The following is a 25,395-nucleotide window of genomic DNA, read 5'->3' on the forward strand; positions in this document are numbered from 1 at the left end:
TAAAAGGCCTGGGACCCAACTCTCCCAGCAGTTAGATACTATTATTTAATGAATTACTTTATTTACTGTCTCTTGATGATTTTTCTTCTTTGTAATTGTTGACTCCAAGAGAAAATATTCTCTAGACATCCCTGGAAAGAATTGTGACTAATTATGGTGTCTGGGAATGGTGTTTTTTTTTTTCAGCTTTAATTTCTCTATTTGTTTGATCCCATCTGCTCTTTGTCTTCCTGGAATTTCTATTTCTGGTTTGCTGATGACACCTTTTCTTTTGTCAGCATCATTCTTTTTTCCCTTCTTTAAAAACATATCTTTTTTATTATTTTCTTGGAAATTCATTGAGAAATGAAAATCAGATATTTTTTCTTATTTTCTCAGTCTGTTAACTTCAGTGGGAGGCCTGAATTATTTTTCCATAATGATAGAGTTTTTAATACTGGAAACAAAAGTTCATTAGATTGTTGGCAACCTTTTGCCAAGAATTTTTTTAATTGGTGGCTGGATATAAATGATGATGGGTTAAATTATGCATATTAAAATATGGAGTCATAATGAAGATTTTAAATATGAGGCTGCTGTTGTGCTAACTCATGGATGACTTTCAGTGTATCCCTGAGTTCTCTTATTTTTTCTCATTTCTGTTCTTTTCTATATTTATACTATTGTAATTTATGATTTTAACACTGTTAGCTTTATTACTATTTTTCTCTTCGATTTCTCTCTTGAACATGTTGCTTTCATTTTTTCCTCTTTTTTTGTCATTTTTATCATATCTTTTTGTATCTCTGCAGTGAGTTCTTCTTTCATAGAGATTGTTATTGTAAGACGTTTGTCTTTTTCTCTCCATATCGTAAGAAAATAGTTATGTTTCATTTTTATTTTGTTAATTTGGTTTACTTGTTTGATTGGGTTGAAATCATTGTACAAATTTCCTTGGTCCATTCTGTACTTGTCATCTCTGAATGAATGAGTTTTTCATCTACCAGGTAATTATAGGAAATTCATGTGGAAAAGAAATTTTGTCTTTTTAAACTATGGAAAGAATGGGTATTTCTTGCTAAATTTAAAATAAAATTAGATTGAAAAGAAGTTAAGCTGGGTGCCAGTGGTTCACACCTGTAATCCTAGCTACTCAGGAGGCTGAGATCTGAGGATCGCCATTCAAAGCCAGCCCTGGCAAGGAACATTTTGTAAGACTCTTATTTCCAATTAACCACTAGGAAACCGGAAGTGGTGCTGTGGCTCAAGTGGCAGAGCACTATCCTTGAGCTAAAGAGCTGAGGGACAGTGCCCAGGCCTAGGGTGGACAAAAAAAAAGTTAATAAGAAAAATATGTGTTTTTTTTTCTTTTGGAATGGCTAAGAGCCTATAATACTGATGAATAAGCCATTAGTTTGTACTCCTTATAGTCAATGTCTTAGAGATAAATACATTTTAGCTTTAAATTAAATACAAAAATTAAAACACACAAAACAAAGGAAACCCACATTAGACTAATGAACAAGTCACATCAAACACAGAAACTTAAATGAGGAAGAATGTTTTTTTCAAGGACTGGTGGTAGGGTCCTTATCAAATGCTTTCCTCTACTTCCCGTTGTAATCTTAGTTCAATTTGTTAATATTAAAAAATAAAGTCATTAAGTGTCCCAACCATATTGTTTATATTACTAGGGATTCTTATATAGAGATATAGTTGAAAAACATTTAAGAAACTATTTACATTGACTTCTATATTTCCCTTTTCTCTAATTCTTTTCATATGCGCTATTGGACATTCTATTTATAGAAGAGAATCTCAAAGAATCCTTTAAATGTTACTCAGAAAATAAAAGCCATTTCTGCTCAATGTACAAGGCACTGTCATTCCACAGTATGATAATTTTGATCATATTTCCCGTTATTTATAGTTAGTTTTTGCCACATTATCTCTCATTTTCTCATAATTAGAGATATTTATCCATATTGTTAAAGTTCAGAAATGTTTATTGCAGATATAAAAAGTATATTCTTGGTTTTTCATTTATTATGCCTCCTAATATTGTTTTGCTTATAACTTATATTTAATTTGACTTATATCTAACTTAGATAGACTACTGGGCCAACTGCCTTTAAAAATCAGGCCTTTTAAGTCATAAGTTACCAAACGGTAGGTGAATCAGGGAAAGGATATGGGGAAAATAATGTTCCAATGTGGATAGTATAATATAGATTGAAGCCATTTGTATGCTCAATTTTATATCTGCATAAAGTTAAAGGATAAAAGATGAGATCCAATGCATGGCAACTCATTTCTTATACACTGTTTCTTACTCATCTGTCTAAAGTAATGATGAATTTGAGTCATATAGGATGGTTGGCCTAAGTAGGCTTTCTAGATGTATACCAAATTTAGGAAGGATCATTATGAACACCTCTCAAAGTAAGAAGCTCCCCCAAAACCCTAAGATTGACAATGAGAGTTCATTCTATGGACTGATAGAAGACTAAACATGACTAAATGAAAGGACTTTGGAAAATGGTAAACAGGATTCTTATAATAATCTTTGATAATTCTCTTATATTTTATTATAAATAAAAATCTTAAATATTGACTGATGACTGGTTATCATTAAGAAATAATTACTGAGTTAAGTTATCACATAGCTGAAAGATATTGAAAGTCGGAGGTTGCATTTATTTCAGATCATAGCTTTCTCAGAGTTCTTTGTTTCAAATCCTCTGTTATGCTGTGATTTTGCTGATGTAAATAAATCATTCTTTTGGTATTGGGACTTACTTAGTGAAAAAAAATAGGAGTTACAAGAATAAAGACTCTATTTTAGCCCACTACAATCATCTGATAGTTTTCAAGCAAACATACCAATATAACCTGAGGTCTACACAGTAGTAAAGGCCCAGTAAGTTCATGGAGGGAAAATCAGCTTGTAGAGAGGCCATTCTTAAAGGGGAAGTTGAGAGTGTGGGAGGGACTAATCTGCATTCTGTGACTGCACACATTTTTTCCTCTTAAAAATTTTAGCAACAGACTCTTTCATAAGTTAAACACATGCAATAAAAGTCTTAACAATATAAACAAGAAGAAAAACCAGGCTCCTTTAGTTATGAAGTCATAAAAGTTATATAAAGTCTAGCCTTTGATTCTATCATACTTGAAATAGATATTGATTTAAAATTCATATATTCATTGCCGTTCTTTTCAATTTCTCCACTTCTATTTTCCTTTAAACATCTAAACAACGTGACCTCATTGTTTTCCATTGGGCTTTTTTTTTTTTTTTTTTTTTTTTAACATTGGCTGGGATGATTGAGATTCAGGAATGTGGGAAAATGGATTCCCAAACCACGTCCCTCCTCTTTCATTCTGAACTGTAATTTTTGGCTTGGCTTGAATCACAGTAATCACATTTCAGCCTGAATCCTCTGTAAAGTGATCTTTCTTAAACATTTCTTTCACTCATCAAGGGATCAGAAACAAAGCCATTCTAACCTTTCAGCAAAACACTTACAAGCAGCTTTTTACAAAGAAGTCGCAAGAGGTAAATTTCCTTTAAAATTGTTTGAAAAGTGTACATTTTCAGTGCCTTGCTGTAATTTTTGTGAATCTTGTCATCTGTATGCCATGAGCTCCAGCAGCTATTTTAATCTGTTTTTGTTTGCAATCCATTTGGTGTCCACCCAAGGAAATGCAGGTGATTCTAATTAACTTACTGCTGAAGATGTAGGAAAAGAAACCTCAATTGTGTTACACAGAATTATACACTTAGAACATTTCTTCTATTATGTGTAGCACATTATTAATGAAAATGATTATGTGAGTATATTTCTTACCTAAATTAATTGCTATTTTCCTCTCTCTCTCTCAATCAATCAATGAAGCTTATGGTACAAGAAAAAGCCACACACATACACAAATACTCAGACACAATACAGACCTCAGGAATACTTGCCAACTTTTATTTAACAAGAGTAGCAACTTAAAAATAACATTATTTTTACTTTGTGCAACATAGTTTAATATCTGAAATAACCCTGTTCCAATAAAAACCTATTGAAATACTCTCAGGCCTCACTCTGCCCTGAAGGTAAAAGTGATTAATTGAAAGATTTTGGCAGATCTCCGCTCACCACCAAGGCAGTTTAATTTAGAACACATTCAACCATTTCTCAGTGTCTCTGTGTTGGTGGAGCATAACTTTTGATCTTCTTTGGGGAGGTGGTTGTAATTCAGACCCTTTGGCTAGCCACTTCCTGGAGGTTTTCATGGCTGCCTCTGCTAAGCACTCAGGTAAAAGAGGGCTCTTCTATACTCTCTTGTGGGTTAGTAAAGCAAATTGCATGCACAAAGGCAGGATATTTCTACAAACTTGTCCAGGCACATCAACAGCATCAATATTCTGTTTAAACACAGACAAAATGGTTATTTTCAAATTTTTGGTGTTCTCTGCAAATTTTGAGAAATTCTGTTATCAACAGACACTTTCCCAAAAATGGAGAGGATCCTAATCTCAATCCTGGATGAAGTTGGAAAGTCTAAGCTTTCTGGTTTCAGGAAATATAAGTAAGTTCACCATTTCCATTTTGAGAACACAAGATACTTCTCAGTGGGAATTGTTAATACTTCTGCTAAACAGATATACGAAAATGGGCATATTCCTTCTTATGTGGTATAGAGATCTATGTTAAATTGTGACAATCAAAGGCAAGATAAATTTTAATATATATTGGATAGCTATCCCTTCAGTTCACAAAACTACTCTCTGCATGATTTGATAAATATTGATTAAAAACCATCTAACAATGGAATGAAAGTCATTGAAGACAAAGTAATAAACATGCAGTCTTGGATGGAGAATAGTCTTATACACATATATGCAACATATAATATGCATTGATATGCTAGCAGTGATTATCTGTGCAGTGTGATTATAAACATGTTTTTAAAAATTATTTTACTAGCTGGTCGCAGATGGCTCACACCTGTAATTCTAGCTAATCAGGAGACTGATATCTGAGGATTGAGGTTCAAAGCCAGCCCAGACATAAAGGTCCATGAGACTCTTATCTCCAATTAACCACCAGAAAACTGGAAGTGGTGCTGTGGCTCAAGTGGTAGAGTGCTTGGCTTGAACTACAGAGCTCAGGGACAGAGCCCAGGCCCAGAGTTCAAGACCCACAACTGACAAAAAAAGAAAAAAATATTTTATGTATTCTCAAATATTTTAAAATATATCCCTTTTTCATACCTCTTCATATATACATGTATTAATCTTATGAACAAATAACAGTAGTATTTACTGCTAAAATATTATGCCATAGTTTATGAACAAATAACAGTAGTATTTACTGCTAAAATATTATGCCATAGTTTATGCTTCTTAGTTTTGAAACTTACATTGGAATTGTATTCTCACAGGCTGAATTGAAAAATACTTGGAAAGTATCATAAATCTACTCCATATGCTTTAATATTTCATATCTTTAATTTAGCTGGAACATAGTTTAAGTTATGAAATCAGGTTCAAAATCTTTGGGGGCACACAGAAGAAGTTTCCAGTTTTAAGTGCCTTTATGAACTATGTTATTATTAGACTCATTTTGCCCAAGTATGCAAAAAATATGGTTTAGAGTTGAAAAGATATGGTTGTTTCCCTACTTAGAATATCTGATTCTCCCTCAATAATTAATAGTATTGCTATGCATGATCTTAGGTCCCATACAAAAAAAATACAGTTAAAAGCCAAAGGATCGTACTTGAGGTTGCCTTTCTTAATTTCTGTCATTATAATATTGGTCGAAAGATTATTGGAGGTTCCTTTTAGTGGTCTAGGAGAATCCTATCTTCTTAGCTTCATTCTTGACAAGATTAGAGTTGTAAGCTATCTAGCAAAGTATTATATACCGTTTAGTTTTACTTAAAGCACTACTTGTTGACTTAAAAGAAGGGAATTCCAATACCAATTGCTTCCTTATTTAAAACTCATCTAGCACTGGTCTAATACAAACCAGATTTCCTGCTTCTGGGTGATTTTGACACATAGACCTACATTGAAAGTCTTACTGAAATATGTGTACATATACATATATACAATATATGTATATATAATTATGTATATTTAGCTTCTGTTATTCCTATTGAATGTATTATTATGAAAAATGGTATATTAAACTATGATGCTTTACATATGTTGTTGTTCATTAATATAATATTTATGGAGTACCTCCTGATATATATTGATTTTCTAAATGGTGAGAACCTAAATTACAAATAAAATTCATGTATTCCTTTATGTGAAATATAAAGAAAGAATATCCTCACTTTTCCATTTCTCCAAGGGCTAGAATGTTTGAGTTTTCAGAATTATATTTCAAAAATTCACAGTCATGGTAGGGGGAAAACAAAGGAGGAGGTAACAATGCTCGATAGGAAATATACTTATTACCTTACTCATATAACTGTAATCCCTCTGTACACTATTTTTACAATAAAAAACATAAAAAATTCCACAATCAGTCCCAGTAGTTGATTCTTGAAGTGCTATTAGAAAGTAGAAATGAAAGACTATCAGACTGAAAGTCTAGATTTTATGCCTTTGGTCCTCCACATAAGTCTTAAGATTAATAATGGAGTCTATATTTTAGATATATTTTTCAGAAATGTAGAGAGATAATTGTTTTAAAATACATCTTCACACAGTTTTACTTGTGTCTAAAATTCTGCAATTAGAATCTTATTACCTTGGCTTGACACACATGGAGAGATTGCTCATCAAATATCAGTAATCATATGAACTTTAATGTAAGCTAATTTGCTACAACCTTCCTTAAGAGCTGACATTAACCAAAAAGAACAAACATACAAGACTTAACTTCAGAAGCATGTGAGATATGAAAAGATGGAGGAAAAGGAGTTAGGGCAATAAAGGATGGGACAGGAACACAAGCAATAAATGATGGGCAGGAACAAAAGAAGAAAGTCGATGCATCATGTTGGATTTAAAGGACTATGTAACATGATCCAAATGCTCACCCTGCTTAGATTTCTTCTAGTTTTAGATATGCCAAGGTACAGGGGAAATAATTCTTCCTTTTGTACTTATGGATTCAGAAAAAGAGAGGGACATTTTTCAGGTTGACTAAATGAAATTAATTTTTAAACATGATTTATTCTTGTCATCATAATATTTTTCAATCATAAGGAAATTATGAAAAATAATCTTTCTTCAAGGACAATTTGTATAATGACTTTCCTTTCAGGTACTGTACTGCTTATATTGAAGTCCTTTAGCCTTTGTAGGCCTTTGTTTTATAGATTTAAATGGCGTGTAGAGAAACACCTTTCCTCCTTGGAATCATGAGATTTCTGACAGCCATGCCTTTCTCTCTCTTTTTTTTTTTTTTAATATTATTTTATTTTATTTGAGAACATACTGTACAGAGGGGCTACAATTACATGGGCAGGATAATGCATACATTTCTTACCAAGCATTGCAGCCTCCTCCTTTGTTTACCCTTCACCTCCCTTCCCAGCCTCCCCCCTCCCCCCACCCAATTATACCCCCCTCCCCTCCCCACCGACATTGTAAAGCTGGTTTTGACATGACATTTTGTACTTCTCATTGTTGCAACAGGTTCACCTGAATCCTTAAACGACTTGTTTGCCCCCATCTCCTCCACATGTTATACTGACATCAAATATAGTGAAAGCGGGGGTTACACTGTGGGGGAGGGACATACAAAGCAACAAAGAAATAATCTTATAAATGCGTTAGAAACATATGCATGAAAGAAATGAAAACATTAAAATACATGTTTAAGGGTTCATTTTCCTAACATCACATTATCTGACCTTTTCTGCTTGACTCATACCTATACTAGATATTGCAAATAAGGGAAACCATGGGACCTATGCTTCTTTGGGCCTGGCTTACTTCACTTAATATAATTTTTTCCAAGCCTTTCCATTTCCTAACAAATGGGGAAATGTCATTCTTTCTGATGGAGGCATAGAATTCCATTGTGTTTTCCAAAGAGCCATGCCTTTCTCTTCTCTTTCGTCAGGCACTGCACCACAGTCCCTGACTTCATGACTTTTCCCACTCCTTTCACTCTTTTGTGCATACTGTATGTGTAGCTGTCTGTGAATGATCACTGGATCCATCTGACATCTCTTCTCTAATGACCTTACGTCTTCCCCAGCAACTCATTTGTCTGAACTAGAGACACATGAGCCTGGACATTGAAAAACTCATGAAGTCCTAGATTTCTAATCTGCTTTCAAGTTTTAAAACAAATCCTAATGAAAGGCTATTATACCCAGGACCAAATGCATTTCTACTAATTCATTGGCTTGAGTATCAAAAGAAAAGAGTGACCTTTCACCTTAGTGAAGAGCAAAGTACACTAAAAGTAAAATTGGAGAGGAGGAGGATACTAAGCTGGGGAACATAGCATGCTTTTAGAAGTAACAATGTGACTTCTTTCCCCCCTTTCTTTGCTTTATCAAGCAAAGGAAACCAAAGCAAAGCAACACAACACAACATAATAAAACCCTTTCTTCTCCAGTGTGTGGAAATATTGTCATAGGAGACAGAAGCCCTCTTCCCCCTCTTCTTTTTTTGTTTGCTAATTTGCTGGACCATTTTAAAGCAGTTACATTCACTTAGTGCTCCAATAAGTGACAAAGGTGTCTAAACTTCAAAGAGAGGTACAATGTTCTTCCCAAGACAGGTTTGCTAGCAGGAGTTTATTAGAGGCCAGACAGGGGTGCAAAGAGACACCATGGAATAATGTAACTCTATAAATGTAAAACAAAAATGAAGGCTAATGTGTGTCTTTGTTCAAATCCAGTTTTGCCCCACTGAAAATTTCATTGACATGTTCTCAATTGTTTTCTCATGGTTTCAAATTTTCATACTCCCTCCAACTTTAAGCGTGTTACCTGCCAACATCATGTTTTTCTAAAAATAGAACTAAAAATTCATTATTTGACAATGTCCAAGAAGTAAAAGTATCCCCCGCCACTGCCCATCATCCTGTCAAACAAGACAATGATATTCAATAATGCTGGAATATAGTATAACAAAATATAGCAGACAGGTTATGTTCTTAAGAGAACGTGACACTTCAAACACTTCACAAAATAAAATGGTTGTTTGTAAACTTGTATTTTTGTGCCTCCCTTAGAGAATTCAGTTAAAGAAGTGGCATTGTGGCTCAAGAGGTAGAGCGCTCTGAGGAACAGGATTCAGGCCCAGAGTTCAAGTCCCACCATCCACAAAGAGCTGGGGAGGTGGCTCAGTGGTAGAGCGCTTGCCTTGCATGCCTGAGGCCCTGGGTTCGATTCCTCAGCACCACATAAGCAAAAAGAAAAAAAAGCTGGAAGTGGCGCTGTGGCTCAAGTGGTAGAGCGCTAGCCTTGAGCTGAAGAGCTGAGGGACAGCGTCCAGGCCCAGAGTTCAGGCCCCCACGACCGGACCCCCCCCCCCAAAAAAAAAAGAGAGAATTCAGTTAAATCCTGTCTGAATTGTGGCTTTTTTTTTCTACATTTTTGATAACGGAGTATTTGATTTAAATTAAGTATATGGAATTAATTTATTCTAATCATTATATATATTTTATTCTATAATTTTATCTGAAAAATACTGATGATTAATCCTTTGTCTTTAAATGAAGTATTATTTAATTGTTAAACATCACCATATTTGAATCTATAACTACATGGAGTAAATATGATCAAGATTTATTATATTAACTTGTGATCCTGTTTCAGAGTCACTGATTGTTGCTTTTTGGGCATGAAGCTCTATTTTTTTCTGTTGGATTCTCAGAAATACATGGTCAATCTACACACTATTTTAACCTAGAAGAGCTCATTTTTAGTGTTAATAAAGTTTCTATCTTACTAACTTTTTCCTTATGTAGCATTTTCACTAGTTCACCTAGGAAGGCATCCTCCATCCATTAAAAATTCTTGTAAAACGAAGCCTTTCTGGTGGGACAGGAATTTGAATTGAAAACATGACATACATATATCAGGGCAAGGATTAAAAGATGAACATTATACGTGAGGAAACATTATAAGAAGGTTTCACTATATTAGTTTTTCCAAGACAGTGATCCAAGTCAGTCTTGGATTATGTGTGAAAAGTAAGAACTTTATACTATAACAGGTGCTGGCAGGAAACTCCCATTAAAGCTTATGGAAGTTATGCCTGTAAAGTCTTGGCATCTGAGAAAATGCTTTCATAAGAATGTATTATGCATCAGACTTTTCTCACTAGAAAAACAATGTGAGGTTGTGAGTACTTAACAATATTCCTCTTCACTGTTTTGTGAATGCTATCCTTCAGTGATGACATCTTTGCTGGCCTTGTGTTATACATGAAGTGCATTTCAGCCTTCATTTCAGCACCTCAAACGTGCATTGTCTTCAGTATAGACAATAGAAATATTGGCCTGCCATCTGCTTGTCCTATTGAAAGCATAAGTTTGAAACTATTTTCTCTCACTTGAGTTGATGGATTTATACAATCCATCCACATTCTGAAGACTGTCTCTCTATATGACGCATAGAAGACAAGACACTTCTGGAGATGGAAATACAGACTATGGAGTATTGGGTGATAATTAATGTAGGCTTAGTTGGCACATATGTTGGAAAGAACTAACATTATGTCTGGCACATCCTGGGAGCTTAATAAACTGCATCTTTACTTTACTTACATAAATTAACTTGTATCTATTTGACCACATCTTCAAAGAACAACGATATAATTCTTTGAACAGGAGTGTCCTTATTCTAGCATTAACAGGTAAGTTATTTTTCCAATCAAACTGTATTTTCTAATGGATTAAGTCTAGAGATTAAATATTCTTTCATTTTAGTTTGCCAGCTGGACACAACTGAATGAAAATCTCTATCTTGCAAATATTCTATTTATAAAAAATTTGATTTGCTTCTAAGGGTCAGGTTTAAAACTAAGATAAAAATTTAGATTACAATGTATGGTAGATAGAGCTCACTGACAAGAATCAAGAGCCTATGCATATTCAAACACGTAATTGCTTAAATATTACCAAATACTGCTTTATTTATATTTTATTGTATAAATAATTGCATTACTATCTAGAGGTTTTTTGTACATTTTTTATTGCAAATATACTGTACAGAGGGGTTACAGTTACATGAGCAAGGTAATGAGTACACTTCCTATTGAGCACTGGTCCTGGGGCTTGATCTTCATTTACTCAGGCTAGCACTCTACCCCTTGAGCCACAGCGTCATGTCCAAATTTTTCTGATTAATTAGAGATAAGGGTCTCATGGACTTTCCTGCCTGGGCTGGCTTTAAATCACAATCTTCACATCTCAGCCTCCTGAATAGTTAGGATTACAGGAGTGATCCACTGGCACCTGGCTACTATCTATTTTTAAGCATGTTTTTCAAGTATCTATGTGTCTGTCTATCTGTCTATCTTTCTAGGAAAAAATGTTTAGGGTAATAAAGTTAGAATAGAGAACACACACAAATACACATAAAACCACTTGCATGTATACCGATATCACCCTAGGCAATGTGCCAAAGTGTGGTCTCTATAAGGAAGATTTTGCTTGAGGCCATTAGCAAACTAGCTTACCACCGCACTGCTCTGTCCACTTCTTGCTACATGGTTCTTTGCTGTATCCTGAGCTTCCTCTTCTAACGTGAGGGAACATTTCTTCAGACTGTTTTATTGCCAATAGATTTTTACTTTGTATGATGAAATGAAGCAAGGGACTGGTTTCATTAGAAGAAGAGGTAAACAGAGCATTAATTAAATTTGCTGATGATACTAAATTGGGAGGAACTGTGGACATCTGTGAGGACAAAAGAATCATACAAATGGACTTAAGGAGTTTAGAAATTTGAGCAGGAAATAATAAAATGAGATTCAGACTTGAATAATGCAAGCTAATACATTTGGGAAAAGATAATCAGAAACATGGTTATTCTGAGGATGGTAGATGCCTGGAAAGTGGCAATGGTGAAAGAGAGCTAGGGGGCGATAATGAGAAAATTATATACAAACTTACAGGGAAGAAGGCACTATTTATGCATAATTTTTTGAACCAGAAAGATGATGGTGCTATTCTTATGACATTAGTATGCTAGAAACTATCATGTTAGCTTTGGTTGCTTAAATCCCTCAGGTTTCTGATACAATTTAACACACATTGCTGAGAGACTGGCTTCTTTGTATTAAGCATGACACCTGCAGCGAACATTAGAATTTGCCCCATCCTATTGCAATTATTGCTAGTACAGTTTACCATATAAGTATAGATACATATCATGTGACACTGCAAAAGAAATTAAAAAGAATACCTTATTCTCACTTTTAATGTGATTTCCCTAACTTCTGGATAATATGGTTGCATATGTTTAAAGAGATATTTAACTGTGTCTTCCAGCAGTTTAATGACTCTTCAGTCAATGACTCTTCTGGTTATCATTTACCTATAAATCCATCTTTATAGGTAAATGATAAACAGAAATCTTGAATGATATGAACTATCTCTTCATTCATGATGCATCCATCCCCTGCCACATCTCTGTGAAGACAGAGATAAAGTAGACATCTTTGCTAGAGTCAAGGCTCACATTCTAGCTGGAGGAATGACAAGGAAAGCATCCATTTAAATCCCAGGAAATAGAGGGTGTGGTAGGGAAAGCAAAGCTGTCATAATACACTGAGAAGGCAGTAGTTCAGATCATTATGTGTTGGGGGAGGGGAGGGGGCTAGAGCAAATTAGAGAATTTTCTTTCAAGAAAGAGAGGTGGCTTTCACACTATTTGTAAAGATGTGCTAAGTGTACAATTGTGATGAGATTTCTAAAGTGAAGAAACAGCACATGGAAGGAATAAAGGCCTTTGGAATCCTTGTAATTGACATTCCTGGTAGAAGCAATTTCTGCAGACACTTCACATGGGCCATGTGCTTACATTTTTTAGTGGGAATAATCAGTGTGAAGCTCTGTTTATTCTGATAAGGAAGAAGTACCATTAAAGGGTTCTAAGAAGAAACTCCGTGTTTATGAGCACTCGACAGCATTGGAAGAATAGGAAAACACACACACACACACACACACACACACACACACACACACACGGGTAGGAACAAAGGCAATGTTTCATTATGAGATTTGTCTCAATAAAATTATGGTGTCCTAGTCAGAGCCATGGCAGGTGAAGAATCACTTTCAAGATACAATAAGAAAGCAGAGATGATAAGATTGGTAAAGAACATTGTCTGCAATGAGAGATAGAAAAAAAAGCTAAGAAGTTCAATATGTTTCTAGGGAAAGGAGAAAATAGGCTGTGGTATCTATGAACATGCTAAGAAGTAAGGAAGAACATGATGGATACTGATGACTTCAGCTTGAAAAAGTACAATTTTGGGGGACGGAGAAGAAATTCCAGAAGAGTAGATCCTAGACAGGAGGTCTAAATGGAAAAAGCAATGTGAGGAGGTATTCACATATGGAAGCACTGTAGTTTGTGGATGACTGAAGGAAACATGGAAGTTTTAGGTATGACTGAGATCACTCTGACAGACTGAGTAGCATGAGGTGGCAACATCAAGAAGTGAAACCAGAGAAAATAAACATTTTTATTGGTTTCAATAGCTAGGTCAAGCAAGAGGTCCCACTGTTAAAGTGTACAATTTCAAATGCATGGGGAAATACCCATTCTAAAGACAAAAAGGAAAGAAAAAATACTGCTCACTTTAGTGATTACAATATTGTCTTTTGGGTCATCGCTGCTCTGTAGGAGGCTGATAAATTCAGGTTAACCCTAATGGCCAAAAATGTAAAATGTTGCAAAAGAAGAATCATTAAAGTAACAAAAACAAAAACAATAATAGCACAATTCTAATGACATAGGTATAGTAAAAGACTTTATAGAGCTTTTGATAGTACCAGCAGTTCAACTTTTGTCCTCCATCAAGTAAATTTGGAGAAAATGAAATCAATATTCATGCCAGAACTCAGGGTATTGATATCCTGTCTTCATTAGCTTAAATTGACATGCTTCTCTATTGATCATGTATTTCTTACTGCAAATTCTTTGACACACTCTTTTAACTCAAAAACATTGTCATCAAATAAATACTTCCTGAGAGGGACATAGAAAACAAAAACTGATTCAGGAAGGTGAGATACTCATAAGGAAGTAAACTAATACTGAACAACACTAACATGATATTCTAACTCTAAATAAAAAGAAAATGCTGTAAGCTCAACTTTCAGTGTGGTTATGGGAACTGAGCCTGTGCCTGACCATTCGCAGGCACATCAATTATAAGTCATAGTTACCATTCAATTACTTGATTAAAAACAGCAGGCTATTGGTGTTGAAACAATGCCTAATGGGATATGACTTCCTCTGATGAAAATGAGTAGAGAATGGATATGCTAGTAGCTGCTTGGATGGTTAACTTAAATGGAATATCCAAAAATTGATGAAAATAAAATCTTTAAGGAAACCTAACTTCAATTGTTTAGCATAGCTGGGTATTGATGGAAAGATAGTACCTTATTGAACAATTTAACATTTTCTCACCACGAGTAGCCTTGTTTAAATGATCAAAATACAAATTTCTGAGTATCATGAAGCTGCTTTTATCTAATAACTCTTAACCATGTTTCTTTTTTATAGTTTCCAGCATGTATAAGTGAGTCACTAGCCAGAGACTTTCCAATGATGATTGAAGCAATGTAGAACATTACAGGTCTATTTATTCACTAGTTATAAAGAATCCTTCAGTATCAGCCACTGTGTGAAGAGTTCACTCATACTTGAGGAGGGGGTGGGGGAAGCTATGTATTGTAGGTAATCTAAATTTTCTTCTGTAAGTTATTTTATCACTCTAAAACACAGCATCTTTCTTTCTTTCTTTCTTTCTTTCTTTCTTTCTTTCTTTCTTTCTTTCTTTCTTTCTTTCTTTCTCTCTCTCTCTCTTTCTCTTTCTTTCTTTCTTTCTTTCTTTCTTTCTTTCTTTCTTTCTTTCTTTCTTTCTTTCTTTTTAAGAGTGAACTATTACACAGTGGACTGATAGCCTTCTATAAACTCAAAAGTTATTCCAGGTTTATCATTTAAGATCTGTTTTGGGTTTGCAAAGTTTTTCTTCTCAAAATGCCTTGCCTTTTGTGTTTTTCTATCTGATTATTTGTTTTGTGACCCGAAAATAGAACATGGTTTGAAAAGTATAAAATCAGGAAAAATTAGATAAAAGTAGAAAAAGATTATTTTTAACTCGAGAAAAACATTCTTAACGCAATAACCTGTTGCACTCTAAGATAACCTCCAAAGAATTTAGAGAAACTTCTGAGATCTGAATCTTTCAGGAAATAGATAAATTACTATCCAGTACTCTGTACAGGGTAAGATGTTATGTTCAGTGCAAGCTATTATAGCTATTTTATCTAGAATCTGTATTTCTTCTGATATCTATGTATCTACTATCTGTATACATATATTTCTTAGTCTACAAGTGTATGTCTTTTAGTCTGTTTTCCTCTATAAACAAAATACAACTTATTCTCTCAGTCTATATATGCAAATACATATGATATTATTAAAGATCAATGCTTAAGTTGGATACTTCATTTGAAAGTAAAAATTCCCTGGAAAATGCCATTGTTCTTTGGATATGTTTGAAAGGAACATTATTTACAATGGGCCAAAATGAATATATTGTAGTTTCAGGTTAATTTAGCTTCCTGAGATAACCAAAGACTCCTTAATTATTAATTTTTATGTTTTAAGGAAATGTTTATCCAAAAGTAACAAGTAGAGTCTTGTTCTACCAGTAACTAAAACTATTCTGTCTCAGAACTGAGTGAAAATAAAGTGGAAGTTATGATGATTTTTTATTTTTAATAAATAGCTCACAGTATGTAACAAAGATAAACCCATTTTTGAAAAACTGAAAGTCCACTTTTGACTCTCAAGGCAATAAATATTTGAACTATTTTTTAGTGCTTTTTAAATTTTTATTATTCATTTTGTTCTTGCCTTTTTGAAAACCTGAAAGCTTTCCAAATACATGTAATTTTTTCTTCAAATTTTGTAAACATTTGTTTTCAGACTAAAACATCCTGCCAACTTTCAGACAAGATTATTTTTAATGGTTGAATTATTAACTTCTGAATAGTATAAGACCTTTTAATGAAAATCTCTCAAACCCAGAACTCCCATCTTGTTAATGACAACCACCATAGGATATTTTAGAGTATTGTATCTTGATATGTTGACATGTTAATATCATTTTAATTCTACATTCACAATAAGAAGTTAATTGCCTAGGGTCTTGATATTGGTTTCAGATCAACAGACTCCAAGGGAGGTTGGAAACTAGGCTTAGGCTTTTCTGAGAAAAGATATTATTTATTTGTATGCGTTAGGGATTGTAAGTGTGGGGACATCCCCGACTAATTTGACTAGATCCACATTGCTGTCTGTTAGATGGTGGTTGAATTGCACATTTACTCCTAGGTGAACTTTCGTTGTATTTAAGCTCTCTTTGTGTAATTATTTTAAAAGACTGTTGTGTATATTGCTAGATATAGATAAACTGCATCAAATATCATTAATCAGTGAAACAATACAAAACATTTCTGTATGTACAATTTGTGGTCAGTGCATGCTGTCCATTGAGTAATGTGACTCTCACTCATTGAAAGAAGAAGCAAGTATCAGGTAACTATGGCCAAGATGGCAGCTGGTTTCCTAGTTTGTCTTCTCTTCATTACAGACCTCACACACATGTCTTTTTGTTCTCATTTGTTTTCTTAACTGAAAAACTCAGCTTCTCCCCTTCTTTCTACCTTGTCATCTCTGATTTCTGTTGGTTGTCTTTTCCTGGTTTTTCTTTTTGTACTCTTGCTGGCTGTTTCCTGTTTACTCTTTTTTGATTTTGTCTTCCCCTCTAGCCCTGAATGTGGCTTTCTTACAGACACAGAGGCCCCAGCATGACTACCCAAAAGAGCCAATTCCAACTTGGACCCTACACAACACTACTGCTGTCAGGAAGGTGGCTGTCTTTGTGGCTGCATTAAAATAAAACAAAACACAAAACACCAACAGCACTAAACTGGTCTTAATTTTAACTCAGAAAGAAAAACTAAGTTCATTTTCAGTAAACACTCATGGAGCTTCTTTGAGGATCATCTCTATTGTAAATGCATGTAGATGCCTAGCTCTAGGCATGCAAAGCAAGTATTAAAAAAAGTAGGTCACTGCCCTCAGAAACATTTTGGTTCAGTCCACAAATATTCCCTTGGGAAAAAGAAAAAGTGCTTATCTTGTATTCTTGATTTTTTAAGCATGTAATTTTTATCAGTTTGTTTTGTTTTTGTTCCTTTTTTTCACTCACTGCTTATAAAACTAGCAAGCAGAAGTCTCTCTGGAACAAGATAGAATCATAAAAGTTTTCAAAAATCTCATCAGAAACTAAACAGTACAAATTGCACATTCTTCATGGAAGTATCAGTGTTTAATATGTGCCTGCATCCAACTATAATAGATTATCCCAAAGTGGGAAAGAATGAGCAGTGTATAAAACCAGCAGCACTGGGATCACAGCTTGTGTAGAGAAAGCAGTAAGATTGGCACTTTAGGGCTCTGGGTTCTAAGGCAGCAGGAAATGGCAATGTAAAGTTTTATGTTTGCAAGAAAGCACTCAGTAGTATTTTGAGAGGCACAGTTGTTCACAAACAGAGCACCAGGAAAACTTTATAACAACAAACTTCATATGTCTCAGCAATATTGCTCTATTATAATCATGCTTGTTATTTGTATAAGAAATACACACATGAGCATGCCTCACTGAGCTTGTAAATCAACGCATATAGAACAAATACTTGTCTACTTTAATATGGTCCTTGTTATGAAGTTTTCTGAATTAAATAAAGATATTGGTGATGAAAGGTATAACTATTTTTGTGAGAGAAACAAACATGTCCAAATAAATATTCATGAAATACAGATTTCACTTATAATGTCCTGAGCCTGGTAATGTGACATTATCTCAAATTTCATGTAATAGTAGAGAAATCCCCCCCCCAAACCAATTAAGGTAAAAGAATAATTTTAGCCATTCTTTTTTTTTCCAAGTTGCTATAATCTACCCAGAGATAACTAATTGTTCAAAGTAAACATTCCACTGAGACCACAAAAGGAATCCATTACACAAACATATAATTCACAGTCATTTTTAGTGGGTTGTAAACAGTTTGGAATGAGTAGAAAATGGGACAAAAATCAAAGTGAGCATTTTGAAATGAAAAAGTGTTTGCTACAAAAGGTCAGTCCCTTTGCTTGGCAAAGTATGTAGAAAAGCCTGGGAAAATGCTGATCACACAAGCAATGAGGGAATTTTAAAGCCAACAGTCTCCTTGTTTCTTTAAACAGACATCGGAACCTATAACTGGATCCTGTCAAACAAACGACAGCAAAAAAAAAATATAACAGCTGCTATGAAGTCAAGTTGCGAGATAAAGTTTTTGAGGCTAAGGACCTTCTCAGAAGTAGACTAAAGGTCTTTCTTAAATCCTTAAGCAAGGTTATAGATCCCAGGGTGGCTTTCAGGCATTAAGTCAAATATGTAACTTTGTGTATCATTCCTGTCATAGTCTTTCTGTGGTTCAGAAAAAAGCCAGAGAGGACAAACTGCTTGTTGATTAGCATTTGCTGAGACACATTGCAAGCAAGCTTAAACCTGGAAGTCACCATATTGCTTTAAAGATTTGTGGTACATGGCATGTAATGTAAATTTTGCCATCTTAACTGTTTTTGAATGTGTACTTCAGTTACAGTTAAGTATGTTCAAATTGTTGTGCCACATACCTCTAGAAATCACAGACAGTTGCTAAATAGTTTGGAAGCATATTAAGCAGAACTGAAAATTTTGAAAGCCAATCCAAATTATATTAATTTGCTAAAACTGTTACATTTACTTATAAACAAATATTATTAGGTGTAAAAATATGTTTAAGGTAGATTTATGCTCATTCATTTGGTTAACTCTGTTGCTTTATTCAACAAGTCTTCAGTTAAGTACATGTTTGATACTGATTGAGAGAAAGTGCTGGCTTCTTATTTATGATGTGCCTTTTAGTGTATCTCACACAAAAAAGGCAAAGTTTTTCTTCATATTGTACTGTTGTTGTACTGAGGTTAAAATGGACATGTATATTTACTTTTCAAAGTTTATTATCTATCTTGCTCTTTTTTTGGCAGTATTAGGGTGTCAACTTATGGCTCATGTTGCTAGGCTGGCCCCTTATCCCTTTAACCATACATATAACCCTATTTTCTGTCTTCTTATTTGAAGATAGGGTCTCTTTTCCCATTCAGATATGATCTTGAGCTTTGATCTGCCTCCTTTAAGCTTCCAGATGTTGCTGGGATCATAGCATCTTGTTACCCTCAGTGAAAATGGAGTCTTGTGGATTTTTCTGCCCAGTCTGTCCTGGAACTGTGATCTTCCCAATTTAGGCATCTCCCATGGGCTGGGATGACAAGCTTATGTGACTGTTTGGTTATGGATTGCTGAGTCTCACCAATTTTTCTGCTCAGGCTAATCTTAAACTATGATCTTTCCTCCCATTCTTAGCCTCCTAATTATCTAAGATTACAGGCACGAGTCACTACTCCCTGGCTGCTTTTCTATAATTATAGTGGTATTAGATCTTATAGCATGTATTCTTTTCTCTCAGAGCACATATCACTGTCTACTCTAACATATACTCATATTCAAGTGTATCTGTTTAATGGCTATTTCTCTATATTCTCAGTTGGTGGCAGAAAGAACAGCACACAGTAAGTACTCAATAGCTACTTGAGGCCTAAATGCAACATATTGTTGGCATCTATATCTTCATTTAACCAATATTCAGTGCTTACAATGTGTCACATATCAATGTAAGCTTCTTTTCAATACTAGGTTTTCACAAAAGAGAGTTAATCCTTTATATACATTGCATAGAAGGAATTATAACTTGAGAGTTGACTACTTAGTACACCAGTTTAGACAATATATAAATATTAAATTAAAAATACATAACATATAATTAAATTAAATTTATATAAAATTTAATATATCCAATTCATTTTCTAAGGCCTTTGTCTATATCAGACATGACTGAGATCACTTTTAAGTAAGCAATTTTTATAGACATGTATTTTCATTATAAAGTATATAATGTGTTCTAAGAAGAAATAGAAAATTGAGTTCTCACTTCTTATACCTATATTACCACCAATATGTCACAGTACATTCCTCTACATGTTTGTTATCCCAATCTTTAAAGAAGTATCAGCTGGGTGCTGGTGGCTCACACCTGTAAACAGATCTACTCAGAAGCTGAGATCTTATAACAGGATCAAGGCCAGTACAGGCAAGAAACTCAGGACATTTTTACCTCCAAGTAACCAGCAAAAATTCATGGGGTATGGATCAAATGGGATAGTATCAGCCTTGAGCACAAAAAAGCCAAGTGAAAGTGAGGCCATGAGTTCAATTCCCAGCACACACACACACACACACACACACACGCACACACACACACACACATGCACTCACACACATGTGCACACACAGAGCGACAAATGATTTCATAATTTTTTGTCATTTTAGCAAAGATAAGAATGAAATATTTGCTGAATGTATTTCCCAAAGCATTTTTTTGGTAAGGAAACACTTAAATTGAGATTTTTTCCACTGGTCAGTTATGATAGCTTATCATTCTGCAGTAAAGCAACGCCGAATGAACCACCAAGGTGAGCTATAAAGACAGCCACATTCTTTATCACTCCATCTTTCAAATGTCTGAAACCACAGAGATGACTACAGTTGGTGAAGAGGAGAGTGCTCTGGTGTTCAGAGGAAAAAGAGAACCAAGTTTAGGTAAAGATATATGCAGAATAAGTTTTTTTCCCCAAATTGTTTTACATTGTCTTACTAATGGATTTTCTTCTAAGCATATCTAAAAGGTACAAATTTAAAAAGCTAACTGACATTACGTTACTAAAAGTAAATACAGAATGCATATCATGCCAAGTACTGAGAAGAATTTTCCTGGGGAGAATAAAGTAGTATGAAAAGTTTCGTTCTGTCATATTGCAAGCAGTAAAATGAATGGATGAATGAATGAATGAATGGAGTTATCTGTCTTCCTTATAACACTTCATTTTTAAGTCTAGCATGTAAGTAGCACTTATAAATACACCTAGAGTTTATAGTTGAGATTTTTAAAGAGAAAATAATCTCAAGAGAAAAGAGAGGAAAGGACTAAATCTTCCTCTTCTTCCCCCTCCTCCTCCCCCTCCTCCCCCTCCTCCTCCCCCTTCCCCTCCTCCCCCTCCTCCCCCTTCCCTTCCCCCCCCTCCTCCTCCTCCTCCTCCTCCTCCTCCTCCTCCTCCTCTTCTTCTTCTTCTTCTTCTTCTTCTTCTTCTTCTCCTTCTCCTTCTCCTTCTCCTTCTTCTTCCTCCTCTTCTTCCTCTTCTTCTAAAGACAAGTGTCAGTGTGCTGCTGTACTGGACTCTAAGGCTATTTCCCCAAGACTATGAGAATTAAACACACAGTTTTCACTAAATGTTCCTTTTCCATATCAGGTCCATAAGAATTTTTCATGATTCTGTAGTTGAGTATCTTGGCTGGAAGAGGATCTGGCCATTAGAAGAGGGGCTGTAGATTTGCTGAGTCCCAGCCCTGCTGAGAGAGTTGGCACCTTTATATGCTACTTCCTAATACCAACTCCTGCATAAAATGTCATCAGAAGCTTACATAAACATTGGACTGAGATTCACATAAATTATTTCTGTCCTGAGGTGCTGTATGCCAGAATTTAGTAAAAACAACACTTTGAGTAAATAGAAGTGGCGTATAAATGTAAGAATATTAATCCAACAAGATGATCATAGAAAAATATAATCAAAAGTACACACTTTAAATCTTACAATGATGTGAGACATTTATCTTGTGCTTCCTAGTTTTTACTGAACATTTCCAGAGAGTTCCCTGAAGCTGACAAAGTGCTTTGAGTTGTCTGTTGCTTTGTGGCAGTATGATGCCTCTGTGTTTCATTAAAATGCTCAGGCATTATTTTAATAATTGTATGTGTGATTAGAGCCTGTTTAGTGCTGGATCTACAAAATCATTTTAAAAGCAAACATTGGGACAATGAAATTTAGTGCTATATACAATTGCTCTTGTCAGCAGAAATATCATCTCACTTTTATTAAAAATCGCCAGCAAAATGACGTGAACAAAAGATACAATTTCTATTCATAGACATTTTCTACTTTACAATATTATACTGTTTGCACACTGAAAGACTGCATCAAACAGGCTGTTTTATTTTTGTGAAGGGTAGATTCATAAATCAAGAGGCATAGAGCTCTTCCTTGTATGTGCATGCATCTTATTACCTGCAGCTTCCCCCAATGTCCTATTTGGATATTTGATCTAATGTAATAGTGCTCACATCATCAGTAAAAATATCTTGGAAATGATGAAAATTTACCTATTGAAAATAATAACACTGTAATTTCTCAGTGACCCATTTTAGCTTCAAGTATTTATTAAATAATAGTTATACCTAAAATATGTACTTGCAAAATTAAATGAAATTGCAACAGACAATAAAAATATATTTCTCTCTAAATTCCAATTGACTTCCTTTCTCCCAGACACCTCTCCTCATGTTTATTCTGCATGTACTGTTTCCTACCCTTTCTCAGTACTCTCCCTTTCATTCTCTGATGTGAGAATATGCTTTTCCCCAAACTACCGTCTTTACCCACCTTCCCCACCCACTCTTTCTCCTCTTGTTAATTCTCTCATTCTCTACTGATCTGGGAATGATCAGATCCCAAAGCTGTCCTTTCAGTATAATTAAAGTATGTATTTCCAGGAGTTGGAAATTGCGGACCATTTTTATTATGCTTTTATAATAAAGCAGGTAACACTGAGAGAATTAAAATGGCCTTTTCCTAGCAGATTACTTGGTAAAGATTGTTTCCCCTTTGGTTCTATTGTTTCAAGAGACTAGAAGCCAGAAATGAGAAAAGGTTCACTAATTCTCTTTTTCTGAAAACACCTCTATCTTTCACATGATATATACGCCCCAAGATCCTGGGAATATGTTGTAAACTTGTAACAGATGGTGATGAAGCCTCACATTTTTATATAATACATTCTTTAAGATTCTGCATCTAGTAATGTATATCTTCCAGGAAAAATGACCTTGAATGAGTGAAGTCATAGTGTGAAAGGAAAAAACATCCCGCAGATAGATGAGCACAGAAATGATGAGTCAATTGGGTTTTATTTTGTTCTCTTCAGTAAGATGAAATAATTTCAGATGAAAAACAATGTTGAACAAGAGAAATCAAAGGTCATTTCAACATTGGAGGTGCATCTGTTAATTGTTCCAGGAAAACTAGCTAGCTGTATTCTGCACTGAATAGAAACGTGGAAGATGGGGTGCCACTGCAAGTTGAAATGCTATTTGCTTTTCTTAGATAATGTTGGGGGCTTACCAAAAATTGTTCTGGCACAACGTCTTCCAGCATGAATGTTAGGGGGGTTCTAACACTGTGAGCGCTGATATTTTATGAATGTTTTATCATTGGCTTGGAAACAAGGAGTTTGCAATTGAATCAACAGTATGTCAGACAGACAAAATATTAAGAAAAAAAAGAATGCTAGTGAGAATTACTAATGTCCCTATTGTAAAAACAAACTGAACTTAATAAGAAATCTGATCCTCTTAACTGATTAACCAAAAGTCAAGTTGTAATTGCGTGGGTTTCCAGACAAATCAAGAGGCTCAATGAACTCAAGTGCTGGTTGTTCGGAGGATGAAGGAATGAAGGCAACTGCTGTATATTCAGTTACTCACCTCTTTTTTCGACAGCTTCAATGCATTGCTTTACAAACCGTGGAACTGTGGAATGTTCACGTTCACACACTGTGTGCAGATGAGAGCCAAAAATTTGATCTGCAAAAGAAACAAAGATGAGGCTTCATTAAAATCCAAGCTTGCGTTGTTCTTTAATTTGATTCTGATTCCATATCTTGTGCATGCTGAAATCTTCATTTTGCACAGGAATTCACTTTTTTGCTTTAAAAAAGCAAAAAGCTTCTGTGGCAGACATACAAAGACCACAAGTCCTTTCTTTATACATCAGGATTCTGGTACCAGAGTAAGAAAGTTAACACCTTTTGGTTGATTAAGCTGGGATGTCTAAGTCATCAATCTGGGCCTTTTGTCTAGAAATTCTTGTCTATAAGTTAACGAACAGGAATTCAGGTAACTTCTCCAAAATAACTGATCTTAATGTTCTTGATCTGAATATTTCCAAAAGATGGATTTTTGTGATTTCCAAGATGATTATTTTATCAGTATTTTAGGACTTTTATTCTGTAGCTCAATGGTATTTGGAAATGCAAATCACAGGACAGGTACTCTGAAAGGAGTGGTTTAGCACTCTGGCTTCCTTCTACTTCTCTAGATCTTTTTTTTTTTAAATAAGATTTTTTTATTGTGAAAATACCATACAGAAGGGTTACAAACACATGAGCAAGGTAATGAGTACATTTCTTATCAAGCATTGTTGCCTCCTCCTTTGTTTTTCCCTACCATGCCTGCCTTCCCATTTCCACAACTACACTTCCCCCTACTTCCGCCAAAGTTGTAAAGTTCATTTTTTGACATAGTACATCTCATTGTTGCAATGGGACCACCTGTATCCCTACTTAAACATTTTGTTTTTTTCCTTCCATTCCCCAAATTATACCAACATCAAATACAGTGAAAACAGGGGTTATACCATGGGGGAGGGACATACAAAGCAACAACAACAAAAAAAATCACCTTATAAATATGTTAGAAACAATTGCAAGAAAGAAAAAAAACACTTATGTTCTTATCTTGGAGTCCATTTTGTTTAACATCATCTTATCTGACCTTTTCTGTTTGTCTCAGATATATACAAGTTATTGAAAATAGCAGCATTATTTACCATAGCTATGATATAGAACCAAGCCAGACGTCCCTCAGTAGATAAATGGATCAAGAAAATGTGGCATATATACACAATGGAATTCTATGCCTCCATCAGCAAGAATGACATTGCCCCATTTGTTAGGAAATGGAAAGACTTGGAAAAAATTATATTAAGTGAAGTAGGCCAGGCCCAAAGAAACATAGGTCCCATGGTTTCCTTTATTTGCAATAACTACTTCTCTAATTCTAAGAATGACCTTTCCCTCAGGGCTCAACTCAGGTCACACTTTCCCCACAAACTCTTGCCTTCCTGACTCAGGTTTTCCTTTTCAGTGAC

The 25,395-nt window shown here is 34.8% G+C and overlaps 1 protein-coding gene across 1 annotated transcript in view; it reads right to left on the reverse strand.

Moving 5' to 3' along the window:
- Positions 1–25,395, reverse strand: part of Arhgap15 (Rho GTPase activating protein 15) — a 644,233-nt gene that overhangs the window by 215,171 nt on the left and 403,667 nt on the right. Inside the window, exon 10 of the mRNA XM_070023631.1 lies at positions 23,952–24,050. Coding sequence (XP_069879732.1) covers positions 23,952–24,050 — 99 coding nt within the window. The remainder of the gene's footprint in view (positions 1–23,951; positions 24,051–25,395) is intronic.

This window comes from Dipodomys merriami, unplaced genomic scaffold (assembly GCF_024711535.1).
Source record: "Dipodomys merriami isolate MVZ:Mamm:240054 unplaced genomic scaffold, mDipMer1.0.p SCAF_1, whole genome shotgun sequence".
In the NCBI taxonomy this organism is placed as follows: domain Eukaryota; kingdom Metazoa; phylum Chordata; class Mammalia; order Rodentia; family Heteromyidae; genus Dipodomys; species Dipodomys merriami.